General features: G+C 29.1%; 1 protein-coding gene across 2 annotated transcripts in view; it reads right to left on the reverse strand.

The window, feature by feature from the left end:
• Window positions 1-21,048, reverse strand: part of LOC142334293 (uncharacterized) — a 187,374-nt gene that overhangs the window by 108,136 nt on the left and 58,190 nt on the right. For both annotated transcript variants that reach the window (XM_075382215.1, XM_075382216.1), the window contains exons 4-5: window positions 16,667-16,933; window positions 11,424-11,568 (exon numbers count right to left, since the gene is read on the reverse strand). In XM_075382215.1, the coding sequence (XP_075238330.1) occupies window positions 11,424-11,568; window positions 16,667-16,933 (412 nt within the window). The remainder of the gene's footprint in view (window positions 1-11,423; window positions 11,569-16,666; window positions 16,934-21,048) is intronic.

Below are 21,048 nucleotides of genomic sequence, written 5' to 3' on the forward strand. Positions count from 1 at the left end.
CATTTAGAAAGAGAATTAAAACAGTAAATTAAATTAAAAATGAATGATCTTATTTTCTATCTATTCATCAAAAGACACAAAAAAAATATCAAAAACAGTTTAATTCTTCTAATTAAAGCCATTAAATGAATCATTCCTCAAAACAGGATAACAAATTATCTTTATTGCCAAATCGGTTAATCACATCTAATTATAAAATTAGCACAAAAGGAATAATTATCGTAGATATTTTAAACTAACTACTTTTCTTATATGGGATGTTGACTAGGTAATTTAACTGACGGATGAATAGGAAAAAAATGACACGTTCTTAAATAAATACCACTGATATTATACTGATGAAATAATACATAATATTAAATACTAAATAGATAATAAATACAAAAAATTAGCTGATTCTAATAAAATTATTTAACTAATAATTTAGAAACTTTTAACTACATATATTATTTGACCAATTTAAAATTATTTAACTCATTCACAATAACATGGGTTTTTGACTTCCATAATTAGATTGTTCAGTGTGTGGTTTGTGTATAACTTCCTTGGTATGGGGTTCCTCTGTTTGCTTGTTAAATAAAAAGGTTCTTAAATAATTTCTGGCCTAATCTGTTCAATTTAAACTTAAAAAATCTGGTTTAATATACAAAGAACTAAAATACAAAGAAACACAACAAATATCATAGCTGCCAACACTTCTATATATCTACAAAATATAGCAATATTTTGCCAAATATTTTATTCAAGTTATTAAACAGAAAGTAAAAAAATGAAATGAGTATAGTTCCATTAAATAGAAAAAAATCAATAAACAATAACACAAACATAATTTTTGTTTCTTAACATGTGATACAAGATTTTAATCTGTTTTTTGATGCTGAAAACAAATATAAAATCAGAATCTATCATCATTTTTGAAAAAATGTTTAAATCTTAATTAAAGGATTTTTTTTCATTTGTTAATGTACAGTTAGCATTTTAAGCTCCTATGTTGTATTTTGCTAGCTCATTTTTTTATTGTTTAACTTTGTTAACATAATTTGTAAGCTATAAATAAACAATACTAGACAAAGAATTAAATCATATCATAGTCACATATTACGACATCATATCTAATACTGAAGAATAAGCCTTCATGGACAAGATTAATCATGTCTGTACAGGTCAAAACATGTAGCTGAAAACACAGCTGTGTTGTATGTATTAAGTACTGGATTTAGGAATGAATTAAATTTGTTCAATCTTACTCCTGTCTTAAGTTTGTTAACACTGCAGTATCATAATGTCTTGAAATTGTGTAAATGATGTGGATGCCTTTTGTTATGTATGTGGTGAGTTTACTGTAAAATCAAATAGAAAAAGCATTACACCTTTAATAAAAAAAAGGCCTATCATTTGTACTGTAAGTGTAAAATTGGTAATCAGGATAAGACGTGGGCTCCTCATATAGTATGCACTAATTATTCTGTATATTTAATAGGACGGCTGAAAGGAACAAGGAAGGTGTTGCCATTTGGTGTATCTATGGTTGGGTGTGAACCAAAGGATATGTAACCAATTGTTACTTTTGTTTAACAAGTGTGTCTGGAATTTCTAAAATATCTAAATATATTGTAAAATATCCTTCATTGCAATCTGTAATCAGGCCTCTACCTCACAGAGAAATTATTCCAGTTCCTGAGCCACCTGTGAATGTATGTTTCGAAAGGAGCGATGAAGATCAGGCAGTATTGCAGAAGACAACAATGATTTTGATTTTGAAATCTTCTAATAAGCCACATCTTATATCACAAGGTGAATTAAATGACTTAGTTAGGGATTTACATTTATCAAAAAATTAAGCTGAACTGTTAGAATCAAGACTGCAAAGTTGGAATTTACTTTAAAAAAAAAATACAAAAATTTCAGGCTTTCAAAGCAGACAAAAAAGAACTTTCTCAGTACTTTATTAATGCAAATAATTTGGTTTATTGCACAAATATTGATGAGCTTATGTTGCATAACCTGAGGACTGGTGCCTTTTCATAGATTCATCCAAGTAAAAAAGTGGTTCTACTACATATGGTAACAATCGCTTATGGTATTAATTTGAGATATATGATGTGATGATTTGAAAGTTATAGCTATTTTATTACGTATGTAGTTAGGCTACATAAAGTACATGTGTTTTTTTTTGCGAATGGGACAGCCAAGGTAGGGATAAACATTATGTTACCAAAAAGTGGAAGAAACGAGACAACTTAACCTCCAAATGGGAAAAATATTATTCACAAGCCAAAAAAGTTGAACCCAAAAAAATTATTTTTACCCCTGCTCCATATCAAACTAGGACAAATGAAAAATTTTGTAAAAGCAATGAAAAAAATAGTCCTGGATTTTTGTACATTAAGCAGAAATTTCTGAATGTAAGTAAAGGAAAAATTAAAGAAGTAATATTTGTTGGTCCTCAAATAATACAGTTGGTCAAAAATGATGTATTAACTCAATGTTAAGCAATGTAGAAGGCACAGCTTGGGCTTCATTTAAAGTGTTTGCGAAAGTTTTCTCGGCAAACAAACATCTGGCAATTACGACGATATTGTTCCATCAACATCTTACTTCGTACAGAGCTGAGATGTAATATGTCTTTAAAAATACATCTCCTCCACTCACATCTGGATTTTTTTGCGGACAACCTCGGAGACATAAGTGACGAACATGAACATTTCCTCCATGACATTTCGGTGATAGAAAGCCACTATAAAGGGAAATTGAATATTAACATGCTAGCCGATTATTGTTGGACATTAATTCAGGATGTTGCCTGAGGCTATTTATAAAAGAAAAGCATCAGCAAAATCATTCGAACACAGGTATGGCCATGCAAAATTATAAATTTTACAATTTTAACTATACTTTCCCTTTAAATTTTTTTAAGCGTAATTTATTTTAAACTAAGGGTGATAGAATAATTGTATTTACAGATTTGTAATGTAGGCAAAAAAGCAATTTAAAAAATTGTATCACACTTAGAGAAACATTAAACATTTTTTTTATCTATCCGTGTAATTAACTAATCACAGTGCTTAAAATCAGAAGTGGCCATGAATGACTTAAAGTAGATATAAAGAAGTATGATGAATGACATAGTATTATTATACATATGAGTATAATGCAAAACCATAAATTTGAATAACACACTTTGTGATTTGTAAATATTTTTCCATATAACAAAAACTTGAAAATTAGGTTGTAAAATCATTGTGATAAAAAACAGCACAAGTTTTATACATTTACATCTACATTTCATACATTTAAGTACATTTACACCTACCAAAAGAAATATATATCTAAATATAAATAAATTCTTATTTGGATTAATAAATCTGTACAGTGTAGGTAAACAGGTTTACGAGATTAATTTTCCTTTTGATGTACCTTACAAAAAAATAAATAAATAAAAATCATTTTCTTCACTTCTCTTTTGTTTTGAATTCTAACTTCTTTATCCTCAGGACACACACAATTTTATATAAGCTTAGTTTTTTCATACTTTTTTCAGTAAAAGTCATTTATGTCTTCAGTAGCGTTTTTTTTAAATTATGAATTTTCATTAATTTAAGAAATAACTATGAAATTTCTTTCATCTACTTACAAATGAGTGCAGAAAGTTTAATTCTCACCAAAGCCAGGAATTAATAGAAAAGTAATTGATAAATATGATAAGAGGTTTATCCAGGAAAACAGAAATATATAAAAGAGCTTATATCTGCACAAAAGAAACTTTATAGGATAAGGAAAGAAATAACTGATATAGGGAATACTTTCAGGAAACTCAATACTAGGAAAAATTTCCCTCAGAAATGAAAGAATGGAATTTTTCTGTGGTGATTATCTTTTTATTTAAATACTATAATCTAATCTTATAGTAAAAAAAATTGTTCCCATCTGACTAAAATTATTAGTGTCCATACAGAAGAAAATTTCACAGGGAAGTTATTTGCTAAGATTAATAACTGAACTCCCCAATAAATGATACTGCTGCAGAAAACAGGACTTAGGAAAGAAATTGCAATAACTAAAGAAAAGCATTCATTAAATGAAGACATTATCGACTGGCTGACAAGTTTTTGTATTCTATTAGGAGTTGCGATCAGGTCACACTGATGTACAAATGGATGAGAGTTGTGAGTTAAGAACAATTTAACATATAATAAATTAGCTGCCTCTGATGAGTCACAAAATCCACATAACTATACATCAATGAAATTTTTAGGACAAATTTTTCATGGTATGTTAAATAAAGTGACGGTGCCTAATTCTTCATAGTAGTGGCACCAAGATGTCTGTACAGATTCTGGAGGAGGGTCGTCCCAACCAATCTTCACTTCCCATAGATGTTGCAAAATTTTGTTGATAAAATGACACATTTAGTAAGCTTTTGATTGTTGTGAACACGACTAACAGATAGAGAAAATTGGTCAGAAATTGGTTCACATGTGACACCATGTGTTTTTATATTTGTAAATTCATTTTCATGCACAGTGAAATTTTTGTGTCGATGAGTCTCAGGTATGAGTTGAAGTAACTGCGTGTCATTTGAACACCACTTCTTAAGTTCAAATCCACTATGATGAAGCATCTAGATGACCTGATCCTGAATCTCCGTAGCGTCTGTTATGGAATCTGGTCCAATCAGTAAATCATCAACATAAAAGTCTGAGGGCGCAACTTCAGCCCCCTTTGGAAGTCCCATTTCTCTTTCATAGCAAGTTGGTTGAGGCATCGTGTAGCAAGAAACGGAGCTGCTGCCATTCCATATGTAACAGTAGGTTTGAAGTGTATCTTCTGGAGAGCATCGCCACACAATTCTTTGCAAATTGATGTCAGATTCATGCACTCTAATCTGCCTATAAATTTTCTCAATGTCAGCGGTAAACACAAACTGATGCTTCCTAAACCGTGGTAAAATTGAAAATAAATCATCCAGCACAGTTGGCCCTACTAATAACAAGTCATTTACAGAGATACCGTTTGAAGATTTGTATGATCCATAGGATCCACATCATCAGAAACAGGAATCATGTGACCAAGCGCTTCATACTCATTCATAAACTCAATATATCTAGCCTTCTGCGAAGAATCTTGAGCAAGTCGCTTTTCTTGTGATTTGAATCTTCTGCCCGCTGTTTCTTTGGAATCTCCCAGTGCTCAGCCTAAGTTCAGCAGGAGTCTGACAATAAACCTTCCTGCAGAATCACGGATGACCGTTTCGATGAAATGTTGTTCACATTCTGATAATTGATTCTGTAAGTCAGCTTCCTGAAGCTCTTCTGTCTGTCAAAATCTCTGTATCTAGATATTAAGTCTATCTTCAGTGCTTAGGTTACAAACAATGCTCGGATTGGCTGAAAATCTGTTCAGCTCAAATTTTCCCGATATCACCCAACCTAAGACTGTGTTCTGCAGGGTAAGATCAGTTCCCAATGCATTTAAATTGCCGTCACATAACGAATTGAAAAATAACTTGGCTCCTACGAGAAGATCAATATCAATAGGGTTAACAAACTGAGGATCAGCTAAGTTTAAATTTGACAGGATCTGAATTTCAGATTTAGCAATTGGAGCAGTAGGCAATGGTGAAGTAATTTTTGGAAGAATTATGCAATCTAAGGCAGCTGAGAATGAATTTAATCTGGAACTTATAACACACTGGAGACAACACGTAGCCTTAGCTAAAGACTGACTGATTCCATTTATTTCTGGATAAATTCTGGTTGGATTTCAAACCCAGTTTGTTCACAATTGCACCAGTTATAAAATTCGCTTGAGATGCAGAATCTAAAAGGACTCTACAAATTAGGTCTACTATGACAATCAGAAACATGAACTAATGCTGTAAATAATAAAATTTGATGTTTATTTTGAACCTTGTTTAAATTTGAGGTTGATACTTCTGTACACTGAATTTGAGTATTATCACCATTTGCACTTGATTCAGCATTATCGGAATTTTTAGAATAGTGTAACAAGGTATTGTATTTCTTACCGCACAATTTACAAGAACTTGACTTACACTGACTAATTTTATGATGATCTGAACTCAAATAATTAAAACAGAGACCTAATTATTTGATTTCTTTCTCACGATCAGCATTTTAAATCTTTCACTTAATAAATTGGATGCAATTTGTTACAAACCTGACAGGTTTTAATTGAAGTAGTATAACTTAATTGTGCCCGAAATGTCTGATTGTTGGGTTTATGATGGCTCGTTTGCGATTTGTAAAACCAGGAGGTGTATATTTCGATAATGCATTGCAGGCTTCTTTTCAATAGCCTCTAACGTTTGGCACTTTTTTAACAAAAATTTAATTAATTCATCAAAAGAAAGTAACTCATTATTAATACTGGTTTCCCATTCACGGATTGTCACTCTAATTTGCTTGTAACTAAGTGTAAATTTAGTATATCCCATTGATCAGTGGGCTGGCCTAATGATTTAAAAGCACTCTTAAAGTTTCACTGTATCATCAACCAATTGTCTGATGATGCCTTTTCTAACTTATTCAGGTTAAACAATGCACTTACATGTTTAATGATTAAAAATTGTTTATTTTCATATCTTTCTTTAAGTAAGCCCCATGCTATTGCGTAATTGCCCTCAGAACTCTCTAAAGATTGAAGAGACTTGTGAAGCTTCTCCCTTTAGTGTGAATTTTAGGTAATGAAACTTTTGAATGTTAGCGAGACATTCATTAACATGAATAATAGAATTAAATGTATCATAATAAGACGACCAATCTTCGCAACGTTCACTGAAAGTAGGCAGTTTAATAGTGAGTAATTTAATGGATGGGCCTAACTGATTTTGTTGAATGCTTTCATTAACTACTGGTAGTACCTTCTTGTCACTACTGGAATTTATTTCAATAAAATTTCATGCATGTTACAGTAATTGAAAATATGCAACTTAAAAATCTTCGAGTTCAGAGTCTGAAGCAGAAGTAGACTCTTCTAATAGTTCGATATGAGTCTGGACAGAATCGAATTCGGACCAGCATTCTTTAAATTTCATTAAAATGTAACTTTAATTGGCCTAGTTCATCACGGTTGGCTTTGATGTCAACATAAGTTTTTAATCATGTGAAGCAACCTTTAATTACGCCATGTTGTTTTTTTTATTTTCTTCAGTTCTTCTGAATTTGAAATTTTATAATTTATTTAATTACAGTACTCATACTGATGCCTAACGCTAATAATTGTTTAATATTATTATTACCTAGTACAATCGATAAAATAATTAATACAATTTCTAACATTGAAGTAATTAATTTACAGGCGGAGACAATGACAAAAATAACATAATTAGATGGAACAGGAATTGACTTAATATTGTCAAGGTTACACGGATAAATTGAAAATTAAATGAATGTCAAGATTGTAAACAAGGAAAGGTTAGAATGTGTAAGCGAAAAATGTAATTGGTTTGTTTTGTTGGGGTCAACTTGAGGTTGATGAATAGGTCTGGCAATTATACGATGCTCGGGTAACGACACACATTTCACTCAATACCGATCGAGTGTACACTACTACCTACACTATGTACAACTGTTTGAATTTCACAAGTTTTTTACAACACTGATAAATATTTTGCACATCCTTGGACCTTTATGACCCGGCTCGGAGGACAATAATTTATATTGTGGTTGCACAAGAAAAAGAGTTGCTGGTAGCACAACAACAATTTATTATGTATTTGCGATTATAAATCGATCACTACTGAATGAAATACACTGCACAATGTTCATACTTGACACGCACTATACAACATCTTCACACCAATAAAAACAACAAACATAACCCGCACACAAACACCCTTCCACCATGCACACACACATACTAAAGACTCAACACCTTTATTTAAGTATCTACTGAATATGGTTCTTTAATAAGTACTGTGATAATTAGACATATGCCATAAAACCTGATCAGGTAATGTTAAAAGGAAGCAAATTAAAATAAAAAATATCCAAATTCAACAACTTGATCATTTCATTAACAGTTCAAAAGCACCTGTTCATAAGCAATTCAAATAACACCTGTTTATTAGAATCAGTAATAATAAAGTCAAACAACTTTATAATGTTTCACAACCACTAGTTAATGGAGTATTACTTAACTTCCACAAACAATCAATACCGGCTTCATCATCTTTGAACAGGAATACGATTAACTTATCAGGAGGAAGAATAATGGCTAGTAAACGTTATTTTAATTCTTTAATAAAAGTGGTAACTCATTCTATGCCAAGAATCTTTAAAATGTTTTACAATATTTCAACAAAGGAATGAATGTCTACATGTACATTTAGTCCTAGACAAAAGAGTGAATGACCTTCAAACAGAAAATTCTCTCTTCATAATGAAAATCTCTCTATAATGCAATAAATGGCTGATTCATTCGCAATTTCTACACCAATCAATGTGTACAATACATTCTCTAAAACAAAAAGCCAAAATTTTTCTATAATGGCAAAAAAAAATCTACCCAGATTATTTTTTAATCAATCACATTAATTTTTAATCACAGGTTTTTTGAGGGTTAATGACCAAACTATTTGAACTTTATGAATAGAAACAAGTCATATACAACACCAAATGCTAGTTAATGTTTTTAGGATGTTTGTAAATAACCTTTATCTGATACATAATAAGAGCTGGTTGAAAACTCAAGAGCACAGTACACTTTGCTTTGAATAGCTCATAATCCATGGGGGTGATGCATATTGACTTGAATTTTGTAATTTGTCTTAATAACCTCATCGGTATTATATGACTAAAAATATTGTATAAGTGTTATTTATTTTTCATCAATTTCTTGTGACAAGGTAGCTCAATGCCGTATGGTACAGAGTAGTGGCCAGTAAGAGTATATCCTCTTAAAGTTATCATTATGATTTTGAACCTGTGATTTAGTATTAGTAGTTACTGTATTTTCAAATACTGCAAACTACTACTCTACACCTTACCTTATTCTTTAATTGTGTTAACGATAAGGTTTTTTTTTGATATCTTGATGAACAAATGTAAAACTTTTTCTGTAAAAAAAAAATTATAATCATTTGGGCATTATAAAAAAGGAATACGCAAATTGCTGTTTGTCATATTTTTAATTTGGTTTTCTGCACTGAGGGAACAATGTAGATCAACAGAAAAATTACTGAAGATGCAACATGAGGGAAACAACTATAGAAAAATGTGAGTATAAGTGTACTATCATGTTTGATATGCAGTCTTTCAATGGTTTCAGAACTAAAACACAATTATTTGTTAAAAACTGAGTATGAAACTTCTAAAGGCTCTAATGACTGACTGCACAAATTTAAATGTCACAACTTCATGTCTGGAAAAATTAATGGCGAAGCAAAAGATGTCAAAATAAATGTTAATGGTGTTTTATTTGAAAACGCATGACCTAAAATGTATAAGAATTTTAAGGAAGAAGATATTTTTAATGCTGATAAAATAGGAGCTTTTCTTTTTAATTCTGTCAGAGAAAACCCTAAAGTCTAAAGGTAAAAAATATTTAAGCAAAAAAATTGTATATTTGTTTTAGTTTGCCAATGTGATGGGAACTGAAGAACGTCATTTATTAATAATAGGCAAATATAAAAATGTAAAATGTTTTAAAACCTTTAAGTCATTACCAAAACAATAGATATAGATGACAAACAGCTCTGATCTTCAAAGAAGTATGAAAATGGGATAATGAATTAAAAACGAGAAATTCTTTTACTGCTGGAAAACTGTGAAGCACATTCAGACCCCCAAGGACTCACAAGTTAAAATTGTCTTTTTACCCTCCAACACTGCAAATGTACTACAATCAATGGACTACTGTTACCAAATGTCTTAAGAGCCATTCTAGAAGAAAAATACAGTTTTCATCTCATTGAAGAATGAGAAAACAATTAAATAACATTTAACCTACATCATGCTATCTGCAATCTTAAATCATTTTAAAACTTGGTCAGAGCTGAAACAATAAAGCATTAATTTTCAGCATGTCAGTTTTACAGTGTAGAAAAATGTTTCAGTACAAGGTGATGGAAGTGACAGTCTACTGCTCAATGAATGGATTAAATAATCTAATGTGCCATAGTGCCTTCAAGTACATTATCTAAAATTTAATATCCAAAGGCTGATGACAAGGTAGCAACATAGACATTTACTGACTGTAATTTAAGCATCCTTACCCATAATAGCAGGATAGAGAAGACAAAGAAACAATGTCAAAAATCCTGCCACCAACTTCCAACAAGCTTTGGTTACAATCAGACTAGTTTCAACATATTTTAGATACCAAGATATTTATTCCTGTTTCCAAGATTGAATGTAGAAAATGTGACACAAGAATATTATTACCAATCAAACCATAAGCAATTTATTTCAATTTTTTTTTTAGTTTGCTGTATTGATGATTTCTGAGAAGTTCAATTAAATAACAGAAAAAAATTAAAATAGAATTTGGTGATTTTTTAAATACAAATTGTGGTTCATAAAAAAAGCATAAATTTTAGAAAAAATAATTGTGTTTTTTAAATATTGTATTTAAATAAGAGTGTTTTTAAATGTTTAATCTATTAGAAAAAAGGTTCTCTGCTAATACTATAGTAAGTTTATATTCTAACATTTTTTACATGTATTCCTAATTTAGCCTAATCTGATTTATTTTCTATATATATATAATATATATAAACAAACCTTAAAAATGTTTTAATTTAAAGAATATAACATATTAAAGCATTCCCTTTAATGAAATTTCTCAAAACGGAGAAATATCTTGGCTCCACTCATTATACAAAAAGTTTACCGTGCATAAATAAAATAAATAAATAAGCCTTTTATTTGGTTGCAATTTTAAATTTTACATTAGAGGTAAGCAAAAATTATTTAAGAAAAACTGCACAATATGTTTATGTAAACAAAAGTAAAAAGTAAAACTTTAATACTTTCCTGTAAATTCATGTTGACTAGAAGTGCGTGAACTTCAAAAAATATACAATACTTACTTTGAGTATCTATATTTAAATCATATAACTTCATTAATGTATGATAGTGTAAACATGTTTTTAATTTCTTCAAAGGTTTCTACTTATAATAAGTAATGTATACAGTGTTGGGATGGTGACTAGTAATTAATTATTAGATCTTTATAAATAATTTACTTGGTAAAACTAGTTAAGGAAAAGACTAAAATCAAAATTATGAGAATAGTTTTTAAAACAGCAAATGATTTCTCTATCTTCAATTAGATTGACATAAAACTGACTTAATTTTGTTCAATTAAACTAAGTTATATAACCTTAGTTATATAACTAGTTCAATATAAACTAGTTATATTGAATAGTTTATTAAAAAAATGAATGAAAATATTCTTACATAAGGAACATATCAGTTCATCTACTAATACATGCTCTTCTGGAGCTGCTGAGTCACCACTATTACCACCTTCTCGAATTATTTTACCATCAGGACCTAATGTTACCGCCTCATTTGTTGAAATAATTCTATTCAGCTCAGAAACCTGTCGACACAAAACAATAAATTACTGAAAAACTCTATAATCAGAAATTCTGAAATAATTAACTGTATTATTTTTTAGAGATATTCTTTAATATTGCCAACAAATTACAAATAGTTAACGCAAATACACATCCAATTCCTAGAGTAAAAAGAAAATACACCCTAAAATGGTGACCAATTTTTACAACCTATCTTGTAAATAGTACAGTTGAAGAAAGTTTTCAACTCCTGATAATGAGAAAATATAAAAAATAAACATTACAAAATCAAACAAGAAACAACAAGAGTAGCCTCTCTCCGATTAAAATGTCATTTTCCTTGGTTGTGTTTAATTATTTTTCAATTTCGATTTTTTTCAACAATTATTTTCTTGACATTTTTTAACTTTATTTACTAGCTGACCTTAAATAACATGGTATTCATTTTTATATGTTATGAAATTTCATCAGTTCAACATTTGCAAATAAATAAGGTATCTATTCTTTTTTAAACGAATGGTAATCTTAAACACTATTGCAAGGTAATCAAACTTTTTTCTATAAAAATATCTATTTAAATGTACAAGACATGTATGTGTTTTCGTTATCCATTAATAGCTTACTAGTAACACATTTGTTACTAGTAGCTATTAATGGATAAAACTTAGCTGATTTATTCTGATTTTAGCACAGTTAAAGGTTACTTGTATTGCAGCTGATTTTGCAGTTTGCAAAGACTTTGGTTAACAGATTACATTAGTCTTAATTACAATGAAGCACCACATTTTGTTTCCTGTTCACCTTTCCAATACTGCCCAATAAAATCATAATTACTGTTCACCTAGCCAGTAAAATATCTAACACTAAATGTTTTTCTTCATTGACTATACTTAAATAATATCAAAACTCAATAATATTTCTTAACACAATGTTATAGTATTAGTTTAATTTTAACACAATGTTATAGTATTAGTTTAATTTTGGTAAAAGTATTATTTATAAGCTTAATGTTATGAATCAAAACAACGTAAGTTGATTGCATGCAGATTTCAATGTCATTAATTGAAAGTAACTCTCTGAAAAGCTGGAACAACCTAATGTCAGAGGTATAGTTCTCACCTTATATAACACACTCCGTTACCTTTATATGGCAGATCCCTTCCCACTTTCTCTTATTTCTATTATATCTTAAAATTGCAAATAAAAGTGAACTGTTCAAATATTTATGATGCAAAAATAAACAAAAACATAGTCATTTCTTAGACCTTGAAAAATATAGATGAACAGATGGCTTGATATGTTTTACAAATTTAGGAACATTTTCTCTCTCTCTTCATCACCTTATATCTCCTATAGTTTTCCTAGCAATTATGAATGAAATAATTTAAAATCTAAAAGCTGTGTTTCTAAATACAAGAGGTGCATTTTGAAATTACAATCACATATGACAACAAAATGAGAACGTAGCTGCTGTATATTTTTTGCAATATGTCTTTTGTTAGAAAAAGCAATGGTGCTTACTGCTGAAATTTGCAAGCAACTTTGTGGAGTTTGTGGACCAAATTATAGTAAAGTTAGAAATGGTGCTAATGTGCACAGGTAGATTAACAGATATTCATGAGTGTAGCAGTTACCATTAATTTATAAATGATACGTGATGGAAAATGAGTTAATGTAAGAAATGAATGCTTAAGTTTGTGAAAATTTGTAATTTATGGTTTGAGAATGAGGATGGGCTATTTGACAAGACTGGGAATGAAACACGCATTTCCTACAAAATGTCGGTCAAAAGAGTTGATGCAGCTGATGACACTCATCAACCCTGAACAAAGTTTAAGCAAGTACTTTTCCAAAAATCATGGCCACTATTTTTTAAGAAAGAAGGCCATCTTTTTGATTCTGGAACAATTATAATTGCACCAGGGTTTAAGCATTAATAATTAATGCTTAAACCCCGCTGAAATTTAAATGTGCCATTCAAGATAAAACATATGGCTCATTATTGATCTCACCCAACAAATGACTGTTCAATTATTGGTAATGTTTGGCTGGGAAATTTTTTAAATTCCTCATAGCCTCAACTTCATACTAAGACATTACTACTATTCATGTACTTAAAGAAATGGCTCAGATTGTAGTTAGTTAAAAAATGTCAATGAACTAAAGAATGGCTTTGGTTTTTACTAACTGGTTCAAAACAAGCCTTAACGACAATGTAATAAGAAAGCTGTTTAAAAGATATCAAAAATGGGTGAAAATCAATTGTAACTATATGGAAAAATACAGGCATATAGATTAGTTTGTTAAAATAAATCAGTTTTATACTTCAATTTTTTTAAATTGGTTTTAACCGCCTTACTAAAAGATTGTGCCTTCTGTATCAATCGCAAAGAAAAAAGTGTTTAGAGAAAGAGCAGTCAAAAAGCAAACATTAACTCAATGGTTTAGTTAATACAAGAAACAACATTAGATTAGACTGACTATATTCTTTTATATAAATTAAATGTTTACTAATTTGATAACAGCTTATATTACACAATTTTGTTTGATGACTATTTTTTTCTTGGAAAAAATATCAAAAGATTACTGTATATTTATCAAAAACTAGGTAAGGCCACATGAATACTGCTTTGCTTTCTTATAATAATTTGGCTATGATTCTATTTGCAGTGGATTTACTTCACTAACAATAAAATAATTGAATGATTTTCAAACCAATCTATTAGTTTAAATTAATACCAGCAATATAAATTCTGATACATGCATGGTGCTGCTAATTGATTTATTTTATTTTTTTACAGTTTAACATTTTATTTACTACTGTTTTAATATTATATAAGCGAGTCACAAATACAATCTTGAATATTTTAAATTCTACTGAAAAGACAGGGCAATTAATAAAAATTAAAATATCCATTATAAATTTTAGTATTAAATAAAACTTCCAAATATTCTACTGTGACAAAAATTTTACTTTAAAATAATTTGCTAGTTTGGATCTACCGTAGTCCATTTGATTTAAAAATAAAAATATTAGTTGAACGTCAACATTTTGTAAATCTCAGTATTATATAAGCTGCAAATTAAAAATGTTGCTTTAGCATAGTGCCAACAGTTTACTTCAGTAAGGTTTATAAAATGTAATTTCTAAAATAATTTTCATATGGATGATATCTAAATTCAGATGGTGGAAAAGAAATAATACTGAAACAGCAAACTAAACTGTGGATGAAGAACTGTAAATGAAATTAAAACTCTAGCAATTCAAGGATAGATTGGAACAGAGGGAAATCCCATTAAACACAACTGCTTGACCGATTTAGTAAATAATTTTTAGATAATTTACACAGCATTTTTAGTAAAATATTCTTATTACTGAACTTTTTAATAGTGATGTGCATGAATAATCGATCGCTATGGTTTATTCAATTTGCTACGTACATGATAGATAAAAACAATTTATCAGATTTGTGAATCTGATAAGATTGTTTGATACCTATTTCGTGAAAATTAGAGCAGCTGTAAAATTGTTTCACAAGCTTCTACAAAAACACATCCTTACTAGTTAATTGAAACATAGCCATGAGAGGCCACTAATGTGATCCCAAACTAATATATCTATGAAACTTAGAAAGGTTTACACCTTGACCATAACATATGTTAGGTTTATTTATAAATTTTCATAAATATTGGATGTGGCATTTGTACATGAAAAGCACAGAAGAAAAGAGCAAGACAATCAGAATAACAGATCATTGGTCAGATTATGAAAGAATTAACAGAAGCATTTATTTTAAAAGTTATTGTTATAAAAGGAATTCATATATGAGTTAAATTTGCGTAAACGTTTTGCACAATGACTCATGCTTATGAACATTACATGGTCTCATAATAAATATTTGCGTACTCTGTTGTGTTTTGTAAACTATTTTTGTGGTTTATCCATTAAACATTCAAATGTATTCATGACTGACTAGTGAAAAAAAAACATATTCCAATTATTTCATGGATACTAAAACCACAGTTAAAATTAAATTTCATTACACTATAAAATGATATTTATTTTTATTTATGTTGATGAATTTTTAGAAAACTATGGTTATTAGTTTCTTATAATTCTGCTTTAGCATCCTGAATTAAATTTAATACAGATATATGGTATGGTATGGTCAACCGTGAAGAGCTATAATAGTTAGTCATATACACATTTTTGATGTAAATGTTCAGAATTTATCTGAGAATAAAAGCATAGTACATATGGTTGGAAATCTTACCATGAAAAAATTTAAAAAAAAGTTGAAGTTGAGTATTTAAAATGTGAACCTTTGATAGAAAAATTCAATTTATGTGTAAACAGTATTTACGAAAGTTACTTTTCCAATAAAGCTAGCAAAGATCAATGAACTTGCAGATTTGGATGTATGATGCAAATTAATTTTTTTTTGTTATGAAAAATTAACAAAACAGTAAAGTTACATTTTATGTAAAAAACACAGTACAAAATAATCAAGAATTTCTTTAATTTATAGTTTTTTAAATTTAATGATTCTGATAATAAAAATGATGTTTTTTTAAATGATTAAGAATTAACAGTGATGCATCATATTATAATATTAGGATATTAGTATTGTTATTAAATTACTAGATAGGATTATTATTCTTCTAATAATGTGCAGAGTTAATGTTTTTAGATAAAGTACTAAGGTGCTTTTGGCCAGTTTCATTACAAGCTTATTATATATTTACCTACTGCACTGTACCTTGAAATGAACTAATTTGTTTGGAACTTCTGCCTACAATCTGTCTTACAATTTTAAAAAGATAAGATAAATACATTTTTAAAAACTTCAAATAATCTGGATTCAATTTTTTAAATTATTTTTTTTAAGGGATGAAGCTATCCTCCAACAGAAGAAAACTTAATTAAACACTGAATGGTCAGTGCTGACAACCCTGTTTTCCAGAACTCAAAAATTATTTTCACATTCCTTCAAGCTTTCTTTTCTTACCAGAATTCTAGAAACAGAAATTACACCAGGGGTACATCACTAAAAATCAATAAAAGATCTGTAAAACTATATAACTTTACCTAAAATACAATTAAAAGTAAATTATACTAACTTGGTTTTTTATAAGCTTTTCATTGCCTTTTTTGCCAATTGTTTGATAAACACCATAAGTAGTATTTTCAATAGGTTGTAGGTGCACAGTTGCATCACAGCGATTAATATCTCGAGAAACAAGTTTATCTTCTACTTCTTTATAATACTGCGCTGCTGATGTCTGCATAATAGAAGTCAGATCTTGTCTAGCTGTAATTCGCGATGGCAGAGTGTTAGAACAATTTTCAGCTGTATCTTCTTCGACCAAGATAGTATGGTCTTCAGCCTTCAACAAATCAAATGAAAATTACTGACAGAACAATGAAATGAAGTAAATAATAGTTGAATGCATTATAAGATGATATTACAAACAGATCAAATTATTACTTAAATAGTCTGTCAATTTAAGTACTGCAAAAATGAAATTATCAGTATCAGAATAGTTCCCATACTAGCTGTGGAGGTGTGCTCGGCACACCTCTGCAGTAAGGCCCTCCGGGATGGTTGCTCTGGTGGGCAATATCTCAGAATAGGATTATTAGATATCCAAAATCAATTACCTTTTGTGTAAAAAAAATTTTTTTTTATGATGAAAATTGATATAACAAAAGTTAAATTAGAAATTTAACTCTAGAAATTGATACTAACAAATCTGAATTTTCCGCTAGTGATCGATACATTCCAGTGCCTACTTTTTGATTACAGTTTATTATTTTATGAAGAAAAACAATTATATAAATAAATAAAAAATATGTAAAAAGAGTTTTTAAAACATCACTCTTAAATTAAATGCACTTAAAGGTAAAGAATAATTTTAGGTTGGTATCTCAGAATGGATTTGACAACAAGCTTTGATGGTGATATGTAAGATTATGTGAAAGTCATAGCTTCAAATTAAAAATCTGATATTTTTTGCCAATTTTTTCTTACGCGTGTTTGCACCCCACTCTTAGACCATTCATCATGAATGAAGATTGTCAAATCCATTCTGAGATACTGTCCTAAAATTATTTTTTACATTTAGTGTGTTTAATTTAAGAGCGATTTAAAATTTTTTTTTTACTTATTTATTATTTTCTACTTTTTAGTCTTAAGTTTATACTTTACAGCTGCACTAGCACACAGGTTTGAGTGTATTTAGCAAAAGATTGGATCGGTATGTTTTACGGTGGGCGAGTGCAATCTAAACAGAGCTAAACAATTTAATTTATGGATAACCAAGATCCGGTCGATGTAAGAGTGTACCCGATGCATTACACTTAGCACTCAATGTGCTGATTCATACGCTGTTTTAATCGTGAAAATCAAAGATATTATGGTGACACCCCATTGCACTCCCTCACCAATTTCCAAACAGCACCCTGGGGAGAATTGAAAACATTATGATCCAATGGATACCACCGAGAGTGGAAGAGGTACAGGCATGGGGATCAAACAAAATTTTCAGAGTGCTAGGACAAACCATTTTTGAGATATTTGGAATTTTTGTCTGAAAATTAGATCCAGTTAAAAAGTACTAAATTTTCCCAAAACGTTGATATATATACGGTATATCAATAGTTAATAATATAATAAGTATACACCTGACCACCACGAGACATGTACTAATGAACCGGGATTTTCTGTTAGTGATCAGTACATTCCTGTGCTAAGCTAAGGGGGGATGCACCCACAGACATGCAACAAATGCCATTTAGTAGGGTAGGATAATCAGAATAAATATTTTGGAGCAGCTAAGTACGACTGAAGACCCTTCCTTTAACGTCCCTCTGTATAAATCAATCTTTAACTTTGGTCATAAAACTAAGCAACAGCCTGCTGAAAAGCTTAAAATTTTTTGGAATATTTTCAGTAATGTAATATGTACTTATATCTACGAAAATTTACAGTACCAAAATATTTATTCAGATTTACACAAGTTTTACAAATGCTAGCTGTTGGCATTTACCAATGGAAACACTTAACGCTGCTGTGAATTCTATAGACATGAAAAAAGATAATTTTTAAAAGTAAAAATCATAAAAGTGAATTACAGCAACGCATTACAAATTCAAGGTCATGAAATTTATAAAAACTGTTATAATGAATAAAAATTTTGAAGATTTTGGTAATTAATGCTGATGAACTCCAATAATTACTGATGAAGTCATTCAGAACCCACTTATAATTGCACTGTAATCTTAGTTTGGTAATCCATCAAATCATATCAGATGATGGTGCTTTGACTTAAATAGGCATAAGTATAAATCAAGAAACTCAATTCTGCTTATTAACATACTACTTAAAATGATGAAGTTTGCGAAGAAACAGACAGCTGTATGTTACAAAAATAAATTTCTCACAGATAAATTATAAAATAAGTATAAAGTACATGGACACTGATTTCAAACAGGAAGACACTGATTTCTGTTACAGAAAGTCCTGACGTCTGCTTAATAATTAAATGTTAAAAATTGAAAGACACTAAGTATTAAGTTTTTGTACAGAAAATTAATTATATAAAGACATAACTCAACTAATGACATTTGATGAATAAAATATTAACATTTCCCTCAAGAAAATAGAAAAGCTGTATTAGATTCTCTTTTTAAAAAACCTAGTCCAACTTTTTCAAAAACTGAAGCAAACAACGTAATTCAGCATAGTTCTTCTGAATTACTGTTAAAGTATATAGTAAAAATTATCGTTCCATCACTCAAGAAGAAAATTAAGGACATCCATTAGATAAGATTTCAGTACACTAGGCTTCTGTCACTATCTGAACACCTTCATTTGAACACTTCAATCAGAAAAAAAAAATGTTCACAAACAAAGTTCAGAAGGCTGTTTCAATATTATTTTTGAGAAGTTTCAATATTTATTTCTGAGAAGGAAAACATTCAGATGGATTAATCAGTCAATTAATTAATAATTTTGTAAAAATACAAAAAAACATATAAAGGATCAGTTTGATCGACCATCAGTTCTTTTTTAATCAGTATTATCTTATATTTTTTATATCACTGAAATATAAAATAATTTTATTCGTACCATTCAAAGCACTTTTTCCAACAGCCATTTCTATATTTTTCTTTTATAAAAAAAGAACAAATGTGGATTCATATTTAGTTGATCATAAATCGTTTATTTATTTCAAATGACGTAACTAAAATTTCTCTCACGTTTTAAAATATTGGTATGTTTTAGGGATATTGTAATATTTTCAATAATAAATGAAATAACCACTCTTATCACTATTTGCCGATTCTTTTATTTATATTTTATCCTAGGGTTAAATCACAAACATTATTATTGTTAAATCTCTATAGAAGTATAAACATAATGAGTTGTTACAGATATCATGTAATTTTCATAAGATATTTGTTACCTGTACTTTTCTGTGAATTTACAATATAATATTAAAGTTTTTTTTAAGCCTAAAATAAATAAATTCTTAGAGATCAAATATGATGTCTGTGATGAAATTTTAAGCATTAATTACAAGATAGCAATGGTGCCTTTGAGTAATATTCAATAAAAAAGTTTATTTTTACATTCAAAAAATTAATCAGTAACAGAATAAAATAAATATATGGCAAAGTGGAATATTATATCTGGATTTATGCTGAATATTTCAAAAGCACACATAATTTACAAACCAAACTAACATTTTGTTTTTTGAACTCTATATTGTAAAACATTGAAACTCCAAAACTTATTCTAAGCAATTTTTTTTTCAAACTTTCATTATCTCATTTCAGGAAACAATATCCTAGAGAGAAAAAATTTCAAGGCACTCTTATTTTGTGGTAGTAACAAATATACAAATTTTAAAAAACTGTATATGATTTGGTGAACTCAAAAACTGGGGGTAAAAATTATCACATTTTTGCGTATAACGTAAGAAAATTTTGTTAAATGGTTAATTAAGTTGTATTTTTTTCAATTAGAAATCTAGAAAATTTAATTTTGAAAAGATTTAATGATAAATTACTTAAGAAAACACTGATTATAGAATATTGAATTTATTAATAAAAAAAAAAACTGAATTGTGAAAAAAAATTTGAACAGCATGATATAACAAATTTTTTTCATAGGTTGGCAATTGTAGCTGATCAACTATTAACTTTCTGAAACACTGTTTGAATAATCTTGATGGTGATTTTGGTATTGTATTAAGGTATCTGTGAGATTCTGTGTATAATTCAGAAAACAGTTTTTACAAATTTTAGTGAAATTTTCTTTAATACATAATGGGGAAACAATGCAAATGTGTATTCATTTGATGAGTATACAGACATGATACTAATTTACAGTAAAATAAACAAGAATAGTTTGGCTGCAGTTCAAGAATATTGTGATACTTATCCACATCAAAGAGCACCCGGTTAACTAGAAAATGGCAATCTCCTTTGTCATTTT

Source organism: Lycorma delicatula, chromosome 1 (genome assembly GCF_047948215.1).
Source record: "Lycorma delicatula isolate Av1 chromosome 1, ASM4794821v1, whole genome shotgun sequence".
Taxonomy (NCBI): domain Eukaryota; kingdom Metazoa; phylum Arthropoda; class Insecta; order Hemiptera; family Fulgoridae; genus Lycorma; species Lycorma delicatula.